The sequence below is a fragment of the Juglans microcarpa x Juglans regia genome, chromosome 4D (assembly GCF_004785595.1).
Source record: "Juglans microcarpa x Juglans regia isolate MS1-56 chromosome 4D, Jm3101_v1.0, whole genome shotgun sequence".
Lineage (NCBI taxonomy): Eukaryota > Viridiplantae > Streptophyta > Magnoliopsida > Fagales > Juglandaceae > Juglans > Juglans microcarpa x Juglans regia.
Window position 1 is genome coordinate 23957405 of NC_054600.1, and position 14826 is coordinate 23972230.

Here is a 14826-nt window from a genome sequence, read left to right on the forward strand (position 1 = left end):
TTCAGAAATCAAATGGCGTGTAAAAGCCAAATATATTAATCAGGTGGCATTACACACTAGTTAGACCCAGAGGCAAACTCGCACACCCACAAATCATAGCTGTTGAATGTGCCTTGTGGAACCATACCAAGAATTTGTCCCATAACATGGCATACCTAAAAATCTAAAACGCAATTGAGCACAGTTTAGGACGGCTCGGTCCCAACCTGAGCTCAAGATGGCCAGGCATGTTTATATGAAAATGTATGTGAAATCCATCTCCAACCAGATTCCAATATATAGACCAGTCAGATGATAATATGACCGACGCCATCTTCTAGTACATGTGTATATCCTGCACAATCTCACAAGTTCACAGGCATAAAAGCATGAGCATAAAGTGCCAAAAAAACCAGAGAAAAATGTCCTAACCCAACGTGCTACTTCTGCAACATGGGCTTGGGCCCAACACTAGCAATAAATTTATTACCCATCCCAAAAGAAGCAGAGGATACAATGCAGCGAAAAAACAGGGCAAGTTGCAAACTCAAGTATTTCCTAAAATTTCTGCATCTTGAAAACTAGACCACCTTGAAAGAATGATCTGGAAGATAAGAAGAGTGGGACAAGCTGCAAATCAAGTTCCATTTTGATGCCTGTCCAGATAAGCTTCTAACTGTCCCCTTGCGGCCAATATAAGACCTACATTGAAAAGGCAAAAAGTTAAATTGAAGATATCTGAAAACTCCATGGGCATTTTTAACAGATTGGACTCTAGATGTTTTTCATGTATTCATAGTACAAGAAAAATGCAAGGAGCACAATGGAAGATAGCATCTATATTCCACCAGCTTTCTTTTTTGACAAGTAAAATTCTACCCGTTTCCTATAAAGGAATAATTGCAGTTCTACTCTATTTTGTTCAAAAGGGGGTGAGTCTCCATATTGCACCACCAACTGTGAGTTCACTTATAATGATAAATGTGACATAACTAAACTAGCCAATAAAATAATAGCACCATAAGTGTGGGTGTAGAACCAAGAATATCCACTACAAAAAATCAATCCTGGACACATTAAACCAGAATGGATCTTTTCATGAAACAAATTTATATACATACATGGGCAACTGCTAGGGAATAAACTTGTACCAATATGCTAATTTACAAGCCAACAAAACCTTAGCCAAATAATAAGTGGCAGTCGGTCATACAAACTCTTTGTGGCTGTTCTGCTCAATTTAGGACCCTTAAGTCCTAGACCATCAAGTTCTTTCCTAGTGGGCTTGAATGGATGTTGATAAGGCGATCCAGCATATCAGGTTATATACATGGCTCTCAGAAGAGTAGCTAATAAGATATCAGGTTGACCATTGAATACCTAAAAATAGAGCTGACGGCCTCGCAGGCCGTGATTTGAATTCTGGATGAAATTGTACTCCTACATAGAAGGGATGATGTGGAAGCTCTAAAATCTGCATGACACAGGAAAAACGGAAGTTTAAAATTCAATATAATTTGGAAGCAAAATAAGAATAAAAATTACTTGACTTCTCTGCAGAAACAGTCAATTAGATAAGCTCAAGCTTAATCAGAGAGAGAGAAGAAGGGGGGGGGGGGGGGAGGAGAACAAGCCCATGAGCTCCGATCCATGACATGACAGAAGTAAATGACCACTACCAAAGAAAAAAAAAACTCTCTTAAAATAGGATAAATAGTCGACTAAGGCAGTCATAATTAAATCAATAATGAGGAATCCCTGATTTCATGCGAGTTCAAGCCCATCTAGTTATCACTTAGCAGTAAAACCCACCTCCATCCGCCTTCCACTATCATCTTTCCCAACAAATTTGAGGCCAGCTTCTTCTAGAGTTCCAATAACTTCAGGGTTCACCTGCACCAGGCAATTGCTAAAATATAATACCATGCCACTATATTTAGAGGAAAATAAAGCCTAGCATCATGTTTTCCCACTGCAATCAGATTTGAAAAGTAACCTCATATCTGTGCCGATGCCGTTCCTCCACATACTCTGAATTGTGGTACCTAGCAATTATGAAGAAATATAAACATACATGCGCATGACAGTGGATGCAAACAACAAAGTACTCTAATTTATAGAATATACAGGCAGTACTATTTCCAGTTCCAGTAAATGCAGTAGCAGTGAAGTAGCTCACCAGGAGGATATTAAGGACTATTAGTGCAGCAATAGACTAACCCAGTTCCAGATAAATTGATCATTATTTTCATTAAAATCCATACTTGTCAACTAAACGGCCAGTAAGTTTATTAGTTCATAAATTGATACCATTCTATCACTAACACTTGTCTATGACTACTGGACAGGCCAGCCTTTAATTATTTGTCCTTGCAGACTACCTGATGGGTACATAAAATCATAGTCAAGGGACTGACACATAAGGAAAACAATGGACATTTTCATAGAGCTCATATAGCTATCAATTAGTGTAAGTATGTTACAGCTACTTTTTGGTATTTTCAGAAACGATCGGTTATAAAAATTACTTACAGTTTTGAAGTAATACAATCAGGGGTCTGGAATAGTGTTCTTCGAGATCCAAGTCTCATTGTGTTTCCCATATGAGTTCTTGAACCCTAGAGCAGAAATGAAATGATAATAATTGCAGAATAAATGCAGGGTATGCATCATGAAAGGTAATTAAACAACTTCATAATAAATGCTACATACCTCAGGCATGAAAATTACAACTGGATTTGGTGTCTGATCATCGAACTCTGTGCTGTTTGCGCTTTCCAAACCCAAAACCTAGAACCAAGTAATTAAAGTAGGGTTCATACAAACCGTAAAATGATATGAATTATAGCGAAAGAAAGGCCACTTACAGATCTAGCAAACTCAATGACAGAAATCTGCATGCCCAAGCAAATCCCAAGAAAGGGAACACTATTCTCTCTAGCATACTTTGCAGCCAATATCATACCTCTAACACCACGATCTCCGAATCCACCGGGAACCAAGACACATGCAGCATTCTGAAAGAGCAAGTTTTGTCAAAACCAGTTCCGTTTCAATGTAACAACCCCTCCTTTTCCTCATTTTTTCACATGCAATACACTATAAAATTTGGTTGCAGTGCTACAACCCCAAAATGCTTACAAGCAAATGATGTTTCTGTCATAACCAGATAAGGCCCAAGCCTAGACCGTTCGGTCTAAAAAAAAACGATAAATGCTTTGGCCATAAAAGAATTTCACAAAAGTAAATCAACAAACTGACGTGGCTTGATATGGTACGTCAAATTGTAAAGATACTTTTATTGTAAAGTAGATCTAATGTATCACATGAGGCCATGTTAGTTTGTGAGTTTATTTTTGTGAAATCTTTTTGTGGTTATAGTACTTTTAAGAAAAAAAGAACCCCAAAACGGTGTTGTTTTGAGTAAGCCCTAAAAACCTTTCATTCTCTCCCCCTTCCCCCACGCATTCACCCTCTCCCTTTATACAATTTCAACTCGCATCTATGGCCGCGCTGCTGCAGCCATCCTCCTCGCCGTCTAACCTTGAGGCCAAACCGGTAAGCCCCTCGGCCTTTCTCTCCCTCCGTTTCATCTTTCCAATGCACACTCTTTCCCCCACTCTAACTGCTCTCTCTCATCACTACACTACTTGGCTTGGCTTCACTGCGTCGTAGCAGCCATCTCCACCACATGCTACCGCTGCCTAGGCCTTGTGCCACAGAGCTCCACCGCACCAAGCCATCGTCCCCCCGACCCTTTGTTATGCGCCCTGCACTCTCTCAGCTGCAGCTCCACACCACGTCACCGCCGCTCACAACGTAGCACAAAATAGCTTGTGAGCCTCTCAACCTCCGTCTCTCTGTCTTGGTCTCTCTCCATGCTTAAGCTAATCACTATGACTAGTGCCACGTCAAGTCGCACTGCCTTGCTATGTCGAAGTAAGTGTTACGGCTCCTCTCTTTCCCTCACACGGTTTCTCTCTTGAACCCAGCTTACTTTTGTTTCATTGGCACAACCCTCGTTGCAACACCACCTCACCCCTAAAATCTAGCAAACCACCACTCCGAGTTGGGTAAGACTATATTTTCATGGTTCAAATGGTTGTTGTTCTACTAGAAACCGAAGTTTTCTATAATTGTGTAATTGTTTTGGAATCGGGTGATTTCATGGCTTGGTTAATGTTTGAAAGGCTCCTTGATGGTAATGCCATGGTCGGAGAAAGGAATGGTTGTAAGATGTGAGTTGGTATTTTGACGTGTCGACAGTATGAATGTAAATGTGGTGTGTGTTGGAATGGGATTTAAGCAAATCCAATGAGGTTGGGCTTCTAAGCTATTGGTGTAGTAGTATTTTCAGACGTTGTGCTTGGGTCATAAAAAACCTAAGGTGCCATGATGGACTATTTGTTTATGGGCTGTTTTTGGGCTCATGGATTTTGGCATTTATTGAGCTATGGTTTGAGTTATAGAATTTTGTTAGATAGGTTGGTTCTGTACTGGTATGAGTTATTAATATGGAGTGATATTTTTCGGGATTAGGTTGTGATATTGCTACTGTTTGAGTTCAAAGCTTAGATAGGACATTGCAAAAGTCAAGTAAACGGTGCTCCTATGCAAAAGTCAGGTAAAATAACTAAGGTTGATTTTGTGAAAAAAATGCATATTTTTGGTATGAAAACAACCTTAGTTATTTTCTGCACCACTCTTTATCTGAGAAATAAAATGCGACTTTTTATCACGACTGGTGTACACATGAACAATTTTTATACTCTAGTTCTCTACTGCATAAAATGTGAATATGAAGTCTGAAATTTCTTTTTCTGATTATACGATATTATATGTTCAATACATTGTTTTGTTATTGCAATGTATCTGAAAACCCTGAGGCATAAGATTCTGTTTTGCTTTGGTTATAGACCTTGCCACGGGTTATAATTGTGGCCTCTAATGGCCTTGCCCCGAGTATATTATGTGGCCTTTGTTTTGACCTTGCCACGAGTGTAAAATTGTAGCCTCTGTTCTGAATGCACTCACTTTGGTGACAAAATGATTTGTATTCTATTTGGCTAATCACAGATATGCACAACCTTGCCACAGGGTAAACGTGGCCTTTGTTCTAAGTGCAATCACTTTGGTGACAAAGTGATTTATGTTCTGCTTGACTAAACGCAGATGTGCACAACCCTGCCACGAGGGTAAACATTGCCTTTGTTCTGAGTGCACTCACTTCGGAGACAAAGTGGTTTCTGTTCTACTTGGCTAACTGCAAATATGCACAACCTTGCCACGGGGGGTAAACATGACCTCTGTTTTTATTTCTGATATTGTTTCAACATGCTTGTGTCTAAGGTCTTTTGCCTATATTATTCTTGTAATAAAATGCTTCTGAAATACCATTGTTATTTTTTAGATTGTTTTGTTCTGCATTCTGTAATTGGTTCATGTTTACACACTAGTATAAGTTCACTATTTACTGAGTCGGTGGACTCACCCATTTATCTCTACCATTTTTTTCAGATGACCATGATGATTGTGACAGTTGGAATATATAGCATGTCACAAGATTATAAGAGAAAGGTGAGATAAATGCTAGGTGGCATAAGTGGATTTGTGAGATTTTAGAAAATAAGCAATAGTGTCGAGTTTACTTTCTTTGAAGGATTTTTGAGATATTTGATTTTGGAGACTTATTGTATCTGAGTTTTATATTTTGTGGATTTTAGGTTAAAAGAATCACCCCCGGGTACGGGACGTGACAATTTTAAAAGGAATAAGAAAAGTAACCACTTAAGATTGCTGTGAATGAAGATTGGGAATCCGAAGTTTCCTGTGCAGTCATTCTATAAGGCTTTGTCAAGCCAAAATCATACTTCGTTCCCTTGAAAACCTATATGAAAACTAAGGTGCCTTCTTTGTGTGGACAGCAGGTCTTGGGAAAGTTTTGACGTTGGATAATTTGAGAAAGAGGGGTCTAGTCATAATGGAATGGTGTTATACGTGTAAGAAGAATGAAGAATTGGTGGACCATCTTTTACTTCATTGTGAGGTGTCAAAAATGTTATGGGCGGAAATCTTTCATAGAACGGGCATTGCTTGGGTAATGCCCAAGAGGGTGGTCAATTTACTTGCATGTTGGCAAAGATGCACAGCCAATTCACATATTGAGGATGTATGGAAGATGATCCCTCTATGTATCATGTGGTACTTATGGATTGAAATGAATGATCAAAGTTTTGAAAACAAGGAGCGTTCTCCAGATTAGCTAAGAAGTTTCTTCTTCCGTACTTTATTTCTTTGGGCATCCTCTTGTGTACTTAATGGAGCTTGCTTCAATCTTGTATCCCTTTCTAGCTACTTTTCATGTACTAGGTGCATGCTGTTTGTATACCTCTCGTGTACTTGGACTATGCCTATTTTCTTCTATTAATAAAATGTTATCTTACTCATCAAAAAAGTATTATGTTACTATCATGTCAGCCAAGCTCACATTGTGGGATCTACTTGTCTTATACCATTTTTGATAATCTGAATCAACCTTCCTTAGCCAAGAACCAAGGTGAAGCCAATCTACAATGTGGGATCACTGGGATGAGATATTCTGGAAGCCCCATTGCTACGCTAATGCATCTTTCTAGACCGGCTAATGATGACAGACGGAACAAGGTTCTGCCATCAAACCCCATGCAATGGAGAGCAACTTCACCTGAAATCCGGACCGAGACCCACCTACTCCTAACAGGGATGATTTGGAAATATCTAAACCAGGACAGGGCAATCTGTAGCTGTATTTGCATATTTCAATCTTACTATTTTAAGGATGATGAACAAAACCACAATCTTGAATTAGAGAAAGAGGTGTTGCATGGTAAAAGGAAAACCGAGAATGTTAAAAATAATAACAAAAACCATTCAAAGCAGAGCTTACCCTCAAAGTCTCCCATGCAGTAGCATGTGCTCCTGGTGTCTGTATGAGGAACACAAATTTTTAAGTAATACCAAATTTTTACATAAAACATAAGCCTCTATAAATGCAACTTCTAAGGGATGAGTACCAATTTAGCACTATCCTCTTCAAGGTCAGAAGCTGCAATCCAATCAATTGATGGCTTCAAAGAACACGCGATGCAGGCATGCAAAAGGGCCTGCAAGAAATTAGGCAAAAAAGATAAGGGTAGTCAACATGATGGAAATAATAATTATAGACTTTAGAGTTTTAAACTGGGAAGTCAATAAGAGCACACATCCAATTTTTTCAATCAGCTTGACAATCATATGCAATTACAAGAAAACAATATGGCTTTCATTCCCCAGAACATCATAGTTAATAAAAAAAACATGTAGAGGAACCAGTATAGAGCTATAATTGTATCGAAGACAGGAACCAAAATTAAAAAAAAAAAAAAAGAAGCATTGAGATAAAACATTATTCAATACCTAAGAGGCTTGGGTTCTTTCTCTCTCCTAAATATTTTCTCTTTGTACAAGCCTTACGTTTTTTTCTTTTTCTTTTGGTTTCTCTTGATGTTGGTGGTGATTCGTTAATGGCTTCTGCTATGTGTGAAGATTAATGTATCATTGCAGCTTTGGGTCTTCGTTGTGGGTTGGAATAGATGAGGCGATGCAATGAGGTTTTCATTGACCAAAAGCTTTTCGAGTTCAGGAAGGAAAATGATAGGTGGTGGAAAATCATAGAAAGCAGTCACCGTGTTGTGAAATACATAGCCTTAGATAATGAAGCTATGGGGTGGCTGGGTTCTATGGTGAGGGAATGTGCAGTGTCTAGGGGGGCTTATGAATTTCTGAGAACTCATAGAAAAGGAGACACGGTATTAATGGTGTGGAAGGGACATAATCACAATGGCAGTTTCATTTCTCTCTCGGAGTTTGGTTGTGTTAAGAGGAGAGGCTTGATTGTTGTGCCAAAAGGGAGGAAGGGGGAGGGGTGGAGAAATTTCGATTATACATTAATGGAGCTCCATGCATCCTCTGGTTCTTGCAAGAGAACCAGAGCACTTCCTGTTGTTAAGGTAGGTAACTTGGAAGATGAACAGAGGAGATGGTGGTGTTGCTCAATCGTCGACAGTAGGAGGTGCAAGGTCATACAGTGAGGTGCTTCAGAAGAAGGCAGTGCCTCGAGCCGTTAGTGCTGCGGTGTCAGACACGTCCATCCCAGAGGCTGTGCAGAGACATGAAGGAAAAGGCAGTGGGCTGTTGGGGTTTAATGAGGAAACTATTTTGAGGATGCTGGTTGGCTTAAAGGAAAAAGTGGGTGCAGTGTTAGAGGAAATTGGTTATTTGAAACGCTGTGTTAAGGGTAAGGCAGAGATGAAGTCTGATCTGGGCCAAGTAAGGGGCCATAAGAGTGGGCCGTATAACTCGGGTATGTGGGGCCCAGGGATGGGCCGGGTCGCAGGCCAAATGAAGGCCTGAAGGGTCTTAACTTGGGTCCCCACCGAAATATCAGGCCAGGAACCGAGTCAGGTTCCTATGGCGCTAATATATAGTTTGCTGGCACCACCACTGGCACAGAAAATTTCGCCGGCCTCCGTCGACCACCTTGGTGTGCCGTTTGAGTTATTCCGATGGGAGGGGCTGGAGGATGGTGAGTTAGCGATGGAGCCAGTCGCGGTGGAGACCTTGAGTAAGGTTGTACCGTCGCCGTCTCTTGAGGTGGTGCTGGGGAGTGGCCAGACTGAGCCGTGTGTGGAGGTCGTAGCCCAAGATGCCGTGCTGGTGCAGCCGTGGGGGGCTCGAAACTAGAAATGAATGTTTTTCATGGGCATAAATCAGGGGAAGATATTTTCTTCAGAAATTTGGTTTCAAGTGATGAACCAATTTCTATGGAGGGCTCGGAACTATCTTTACTTCCCAATGATAGTGTAGGCGAGGAGGGGGCAGCTACTCCTTTGTACACTTCCTCCCAATTCTAACTATGGGAGTTGCTCGTCTAATTGGATTTGTAAGAAGGTAGAGAAGCTTCAAGATATTTTTGGGGTTTCTTTTGGAGGTTATAAAGAGCAATTTATGGCTTTGGTAGTGGCTATTGAAGCTAGCCATTCGAAATCAGCCACAAAACAGGATAGGGAACTTAAATGTTTAACGTGTTCCATCAATTATGATGTTAAGGAAGGGAGTAGCGGAAGGGATAGACCAAAAGGGAGGGGCAAGTTAAGCTTTTTATGAAGCCTAAGATTTTATCTTGGAACATACGGGGACTCAATGATAGTAATAAACGTCTTCGTATCAAAACCTTATTGAGGATGTGGAAGGGTGATGTGGTATGTCTACAAGAAACAAAGTTGCGTCTCTTAGATAGAAATATTGTGTGTAGCCTATGGGGATGCTCGCATGTGGGTTGGTCTTATTTGGCCTCATTGGGAGCCTCAGGTGGAGTTTTATTAATGTGGGATAAAAGAGTAGTTGAGGCGATCGAGGAGTGTATTGATGAGTTCTCTGTTTCGATTTTATTAAAAAATGTGAGTGATGGATGGGAATGGGCTTTTGTAGGGTGTTATGGTCCAAACAAGGACAGTGATAGGCGAAGGTTGTGGGAGGAATTGGTGGGTATATACTCATTATGGGATGTGCCGTGGTGTATGAGAGGTGATTTCAACATTACTCGCTTTCCTAGTGAACGTTTAGGGCATCATCGGCATACTAGGGCCATGAAGGAATTTTTTGAGTTCATTTTTTATCTGGACCTTATGGACCTTCCCTTGGTGGGGGTGAGTACACATGGTCTAACGGCCGGGCTTGGTCGAAGTTGGATAGATTCCTTGTCTCTCCGTCATGGGAAGCACACTATCCAGAAGTAAGTCAAAAAAGGTTAGCTCGAGCCAGTTCAGATCATTTTCCCATTCTTCTAGATTGTAGGGGCATTCATAGGGGCCGCCGGTACTTCAAGTTTGAGAACATGTGGCTAACAGTGAATGAGTTTGTAGACACGATGCGTGCCTGGTGGGTTTCGTATCAATTTAGTGGCACTCCAAGTTTCGTTTTAGCAGGTAAGCTTAAGGCTCTAAAACAAGATCTGAAAAAATGAAATTTAGAAGTTTTTGGTCACACAGACAATTAGAAGTCTACTTTGTTGGAGGAATTGCAGGAGATAGAGGGCAGGGAATTATTGGGAGATGCCTCGGAGAAGGTATTATTGAGGAAGGGCACGGTTGTGGCAGAGTTGGAGAGGGTTTTGTTGTCAGATGAGATATCATGGCGTCAAAAATCCAGAGCTCTTTGGTTGAAAGAGGGTGATAGGTATACAAAGTTCTTTCACAAAGTGGCTAATTCACCTTGTCGTAACAATGCTATTGAGTCGCTTCATTATGGTACTCAAGTGTTATCCTCTCCTCCAGAATTAGAAAATCATATTGTACATTACTATGAAACTCTTCTCACCGAATCTGCAAATTGGAGGCTGAAGCTTGATGCTTTGTCTTTTGAAGCAATTGATCCGCAATATGTGAGTGTTTTGGAGAGACCATTTGATAAAGAAGAGATTTTCAAGGTCATCTCTGGTATGGCTAAGGATAAAGCGCCAGGCCAGGATGGTTTCTCAATGGGTTTCTTCCAAACTTATTGGGATGTTGTGAAAGGTGATGTCTTGCAGGTGTTCAGTGAATTCCATACTTTTCAGAAGTTTGAAAAATCCCTTAATGCGACATTTATTGCTCTCATCCCCAAGAAACACGGGACTTCAATTATTGAGGATTTTCGTCCAATAAGTTTGGTTAGTAGTGTTTATAAGATTATTTCGAAAGTTCTTGCTAACCGGGTTAGTCCAGTGTTGGAAAATATTATATCCAAGCCTCATAATGCTTTTATTCGTGGGAGACATATTCTTGATTCGGTGCTCATAGCAAATGAGAGCCTCGATGCTAGATTGCGGGAGGGAAGTCCGGGTATTCTCTGCAAGTTAGACATGGAGAAGGCTTATGATCATGTGAATTGGAAATTCCTTTTGTACCTGCTCGAGATGTGTGGCTTTGGAAATAGGTGGATTTCTTGAATGAGTCATTGTATTTCAACTGCCCGATTATCAGTTTTAGTTAATGGCATTCCTGCTAGTTTTTTTGATTGCTCGAGGGGATTACGACAGGGAGATCCGTTATCTCCTCTTCTATTTGTCGTTATGGAGGCATTGAGTAGGATGGTGCAGGCTACTGTTGATGGGGATTTTTTATTGGGTTTTAAGGTGGGAAATGGCTCTGGTGGCCCATTTATCATCTCACATCTTCTTTTTGCAGATGACACTCTGGTATTCTGTGAAGCGGATAACAGTCAGGTCCAAACTATACGAGCATTGTTACTTTGTTTCGAAGCAGTGTCAGGGCTTAAGGTGAACCTTAGCAAATCTGAGATGGTACCGGTGGGTGAGGTTCCTAATATCCGCAGTCTAGCAAGTCTTTTGGATTGCAGGGTGTCCTCATTTCCAATGAAATATCTGGGCCTTCTGTTAGGAGCATCTTTCAAGAGTAGAGCTATATGGGATGGGGTGGTGGAGAAGATAGAGAAAAGGCTAGCGGGATGGAAAAGGGTGTATTTATCAAAAGGGGGGCGTCTTACTCTTATCAAGAGCACACTAACTAACCTCCCCACGTATTTCTTATCTCTTTTTCATATGCCTGCAAGGGTGGTATCAGATTGAGAAACTTTTTAAGGCATTCTTATGGGGAGGCCTAGGGGAGGAGAAGAAATTCCACCTGGTTAGTTGGAAGACAGTATGTGCCCCAATTGTGAATGGTGGGTTGGGTGTTTGCAACTTGAGAACCTTTAATAAAGCACTATTGGGGAAATGGCTTTGGAGATATCATCGGGAGGGGGGAGCATTGTGGAAGGAAACTATAGACGCGAGATATGGTGTTGCTTGGGGTGGATGGTGTTCCAACAAAGTGAGAGGGGTATGGAGTGGGGTTATGGAAGTATATAAGGAAGGGGTGGATATGTTTTGAAAATCATATTCGCTTTGTAGCCGGTGAGGGTAACCGAATCAGTTTTTGGCGGGATGTGTGGTGTGGAGATCATACATTGGAAAGGGTTTTTCCGGCTTTATATCGTATTGCAGCTAATAGGGAGGTTTCAGTGGCTGATGTGCGGTTATTTTCTCATGGTTCGCATTAGTGGAATATTCTGTTTAATAGGGATTTTCACGATTGGGAACTAGATATGGTTACTGACTTTTTCAACATATTACATTCCTCGGAGACTACTAGGGCGCAGCATGATAGATTGAAGTGGAGGTCTAAGGATCATAAGTTATGTACTGTTAAGGTGTATTATAACCTTTTGATAACACAGGACCATACTCCATTCCCTTGGAAGAACATTTGGAGGTCTTGTGTGCCTTCCAAAGTTGCTTTCATTGTTTGGAACGCCGCCCTTGGAAAGATCTTGACCACAGACAATTTGAGGAAGAGAGGATGTGTTGTGATGGATTGGTGCTACATGTGCAAAAAGAATGGAGAATCGGTGGATCATCTCTTACTACATTGTGACATAACAAGGGTATTGTGGGATGAGATATTTCTGAGGGTTGGTGTTGCTTGGGTAATGCCTATGAGGGTAGTGGATTTGATGGGCTGTTGGAGAAAATTGCAGGGTTGTCATCAAGTGGCAGCAGTATAGAAGATGATTCCTTGTATATCATGTGGTGCATTTGGATGGAAAGGAATGCGCGTTGTTTTGAAGACAAGGAACGCACAATGGTGGAGCTGAAGAATTTCTTTCTAAATACCTTATTGCTTTGGTTTTCTGCTATTGTTTTAATTGGGGATAATATTCATGACTTCTTGTCTTTAGTTCATTGCTCTTAGAATGACAGTTTAAACCTATTTCATTCATATTAATAAAATTTATCCCTTACGTATCAAAAAAAAAAAAAGCATTGAGATGGTTCAGTAATAATTTGATCAGATTAACCATAAAGCAATTAATATGTGGATGATGCACCATTCTTGTGCTATGATTGAATCCACATTATAGTTAACAAGCAGTGCATATTATGTGGGTAAAAACAAATCAACAAGACTAAGGTCTTGTTTGGTTACACAGATAAGATAGGAAATCGGTGAATAATAGTGATTGTGAATAGTAGTGAAATGGTTTGAGTTAAGATTTTTATGGGGTTTTAGGAAAAGAGAGAAAAAGTTGAATAAAAAAATTATAAAGTTAAAAGAGGGTTAGAATATAATTTTTTAATATTATTTTTGTTTTGGGATTTGAAAAAGTTGAATTATTTTGTGTGTTTTGTTCGGAAGTTTGGGAAAGCTGTAATGATTAGATGAAAAAGTTGAAAATTTGAATTTAAAAAATGGTTGTGTTTGAATGGTGTTTGGATGTTGAGATGAGATGAGATGAGATGATTTAAAGGTGTGTGAAACCAAACCAGGCTGTATGAGCTACTAGGATATTAATTTTCAGAAAAATATCTTATTGCTGTAACACATCATTATCAATAGTTAACATTGCAAGCTCTGCATATGATACGTCTACCCTCGAACTCAAATCAAGCATGGAAGAAATGTTAGTATCACACCTTCACAACAGAAAGATATGAATCTGCTAGGTTGACATATTTCCCAACCAATGCAATCCTCACCTGCAAGCATCAGAAGGTTATAATTTGCCATGGACAAGACAGAAGTATTCAAAGAAAGCATTACATCTAATCGTGATAATACTAACAGATTCAGTGAGATTGTCAAATGTCTCAGCCATCCTGGTCCAGTCTTGTAAAGCAGGAGGTGCAGCCAGGCTGAAACAGAACTTTAATAGCAAGTTATAGTAATCAATCTTCAAGCATTAAGTATATTGCTTCTAAATTGATGGTGCATTTAGTTTGCAGAGTTGAAAAGTTCTACTGTTAAAAGTTCATAGATATAATATGTCTCAGTGAATCAACTAAAAGTCTGAGTTGGTCAGAATCAAACATATAGTTTCCCATGATTTCATTACACGTTTGAAAAACTTATGACAGTAGGAGGAGAGGAGGCTTAGGTGGTGAGGAAAGAGAATAAAAACTTACTCGAGTAAGTTTAGCTGCTTTAGAATTGAGTGATGAGCATTTTGGTTCTGAAAAAGCAATAAATGTCTAATTATACAACAGCGTTAGATGGTATATACTAGAACCAGCAATGACTAAGCGGAATTAAAGAACTGTATTGAACCCACCTTAAGTAAGAGAGGGACGTGCCAAATGTTTGGAATATCATGGATATTGAGAATATTACCAGCCTGCAAAAGACCATAAGGACAATGCAAACAAAAATAGAATTCTTTTGACAGATCCACTGAGCAAACTTCAGCAACTTACAGGAACATGGCAAAACTGTGAAAGTTTCTCCTTTGTACTCTCCAACAAAGGCTGCAACATAGTCAACCTTACATTTAAAGAATATGATGATGACAACTAAGCACTTAAATCACAATTCAGATCAATGGCTGCTCAAGTACAAACAAAGAAATAAATGAGGGCATTCAAAACACCTGTTTCTGAGACTTTCAATGTCAAACCACAATAAACATCAATGACTGCTCAAGTGCGAATTAAAAAATGACTAAGGAAATTCAAAACACCTGTTACTGAGACTATTTTAATGTTTTAAGAACAGCTTCAATTATACATTACATGCAAGCAGGGAAATCTGTAGACCATTTTTTTACTCCACTGCGAGATTGACAGCCTTGTGGAATGACTTTCCAGTTGATTTGGGTTGGCTTGGATTATGTCCAAAAGGTTAGCAAACCTCTTTGCTAATTCGAGAGGGTTACATGGTGACCCAAAAATTGCAGCAATATAAAAGATGGTTTATAGTTAGGTACCCCCTCTTGTATACTTCCTGTGTATTTGGA

At 40.0% G+C, this 14826-nt stretch overlaps 1 protein-coding gene and 1 long non-coding RNA gene across 3 annotated transcripts in view; one reads left to right on the forward strand and one right to left on the reverse strand.

Annotated features, from left to right (window-relative positions):
• LOC121260456 (CTP synthase-like) overlaps nucleotides 1–14826 on the reverse strand; it is a 19113-nt gene continuing 4287 nt past the window's right edge. The window contains exons 9-22 of one of the 2 annotated variants that reach the window (XM_041162338.1): nucleotides 14288–14338; nucleotides 14146–14208; nucleotides 14000–14046; nucleotides 13660–13729; nucleotides 13511–13573; nucleotides 7032–7121; nucleotides 6905–6943; nucleotides 2847–2996; nucleotides 2692–2769; nucleotides 2512–2597; nucleotides 1976–2024; nucleotides 1792–1872; nucleotides 1360–1453; nucleotides 1–681 (exon numbers count right to left, since the gene is read on the reverse strand). In XM_041162338.1, the coding sequence (XP_041018272.1) occupies nucleotides 617–681; nucleotides 1360–1453; nucleotides 1792–1872; nucleotides 1976–2024; nucleotides 2512–2597; nucleotides 2692–2769; nucleotides 2847–2996; nucleotides 6905–6943; nucleotides 7032–7121; nucleotides 13511–13573; nucleotides 13660–13729; nucleotides 14000–14046; nucleotides 14146–14208; nucleotides 14288–14338 (1026 nt within the window). In that variant the 3' untranslated portion in view covers nucleotides 1–616. Of the gene's footprint in view, nucleotides 682–1359; nucleotides 1454–1488; nucleotides 1655–1791; nucleotides 1873–1975; nucleotides 2025–2511; nucleotides 2598–2691; nucleotides 2770–2846; nucleotides 2997–6904; nucleotides 6944–7031; nucleotides 7122–13510; nucleotides 13574–13659; nucleotides 13730–13999; nucleotides 14047–14145; nucleotides 14209–14287; nucleotides 14339–14826 lie in introns of those variants that run through there. The other variant, XM_041162339.1, reaches the window with a different exon arrangement.
• The window catches only part of LOC121260458, a 15567-nt gene continuing 13935 nt past the window's right edge, over nucleotides 13195–14826 (forward strand). Inside the window, exon 1 of the long non-coding RNA XR_005939721.1 lies at nucleotides 13195–13214. This is a non-coding gene — a long non-coding RNA (uncharacterized LOC121260458). The remainder of the gene's footprint in view (nucleotides 13215–14826) is intronic.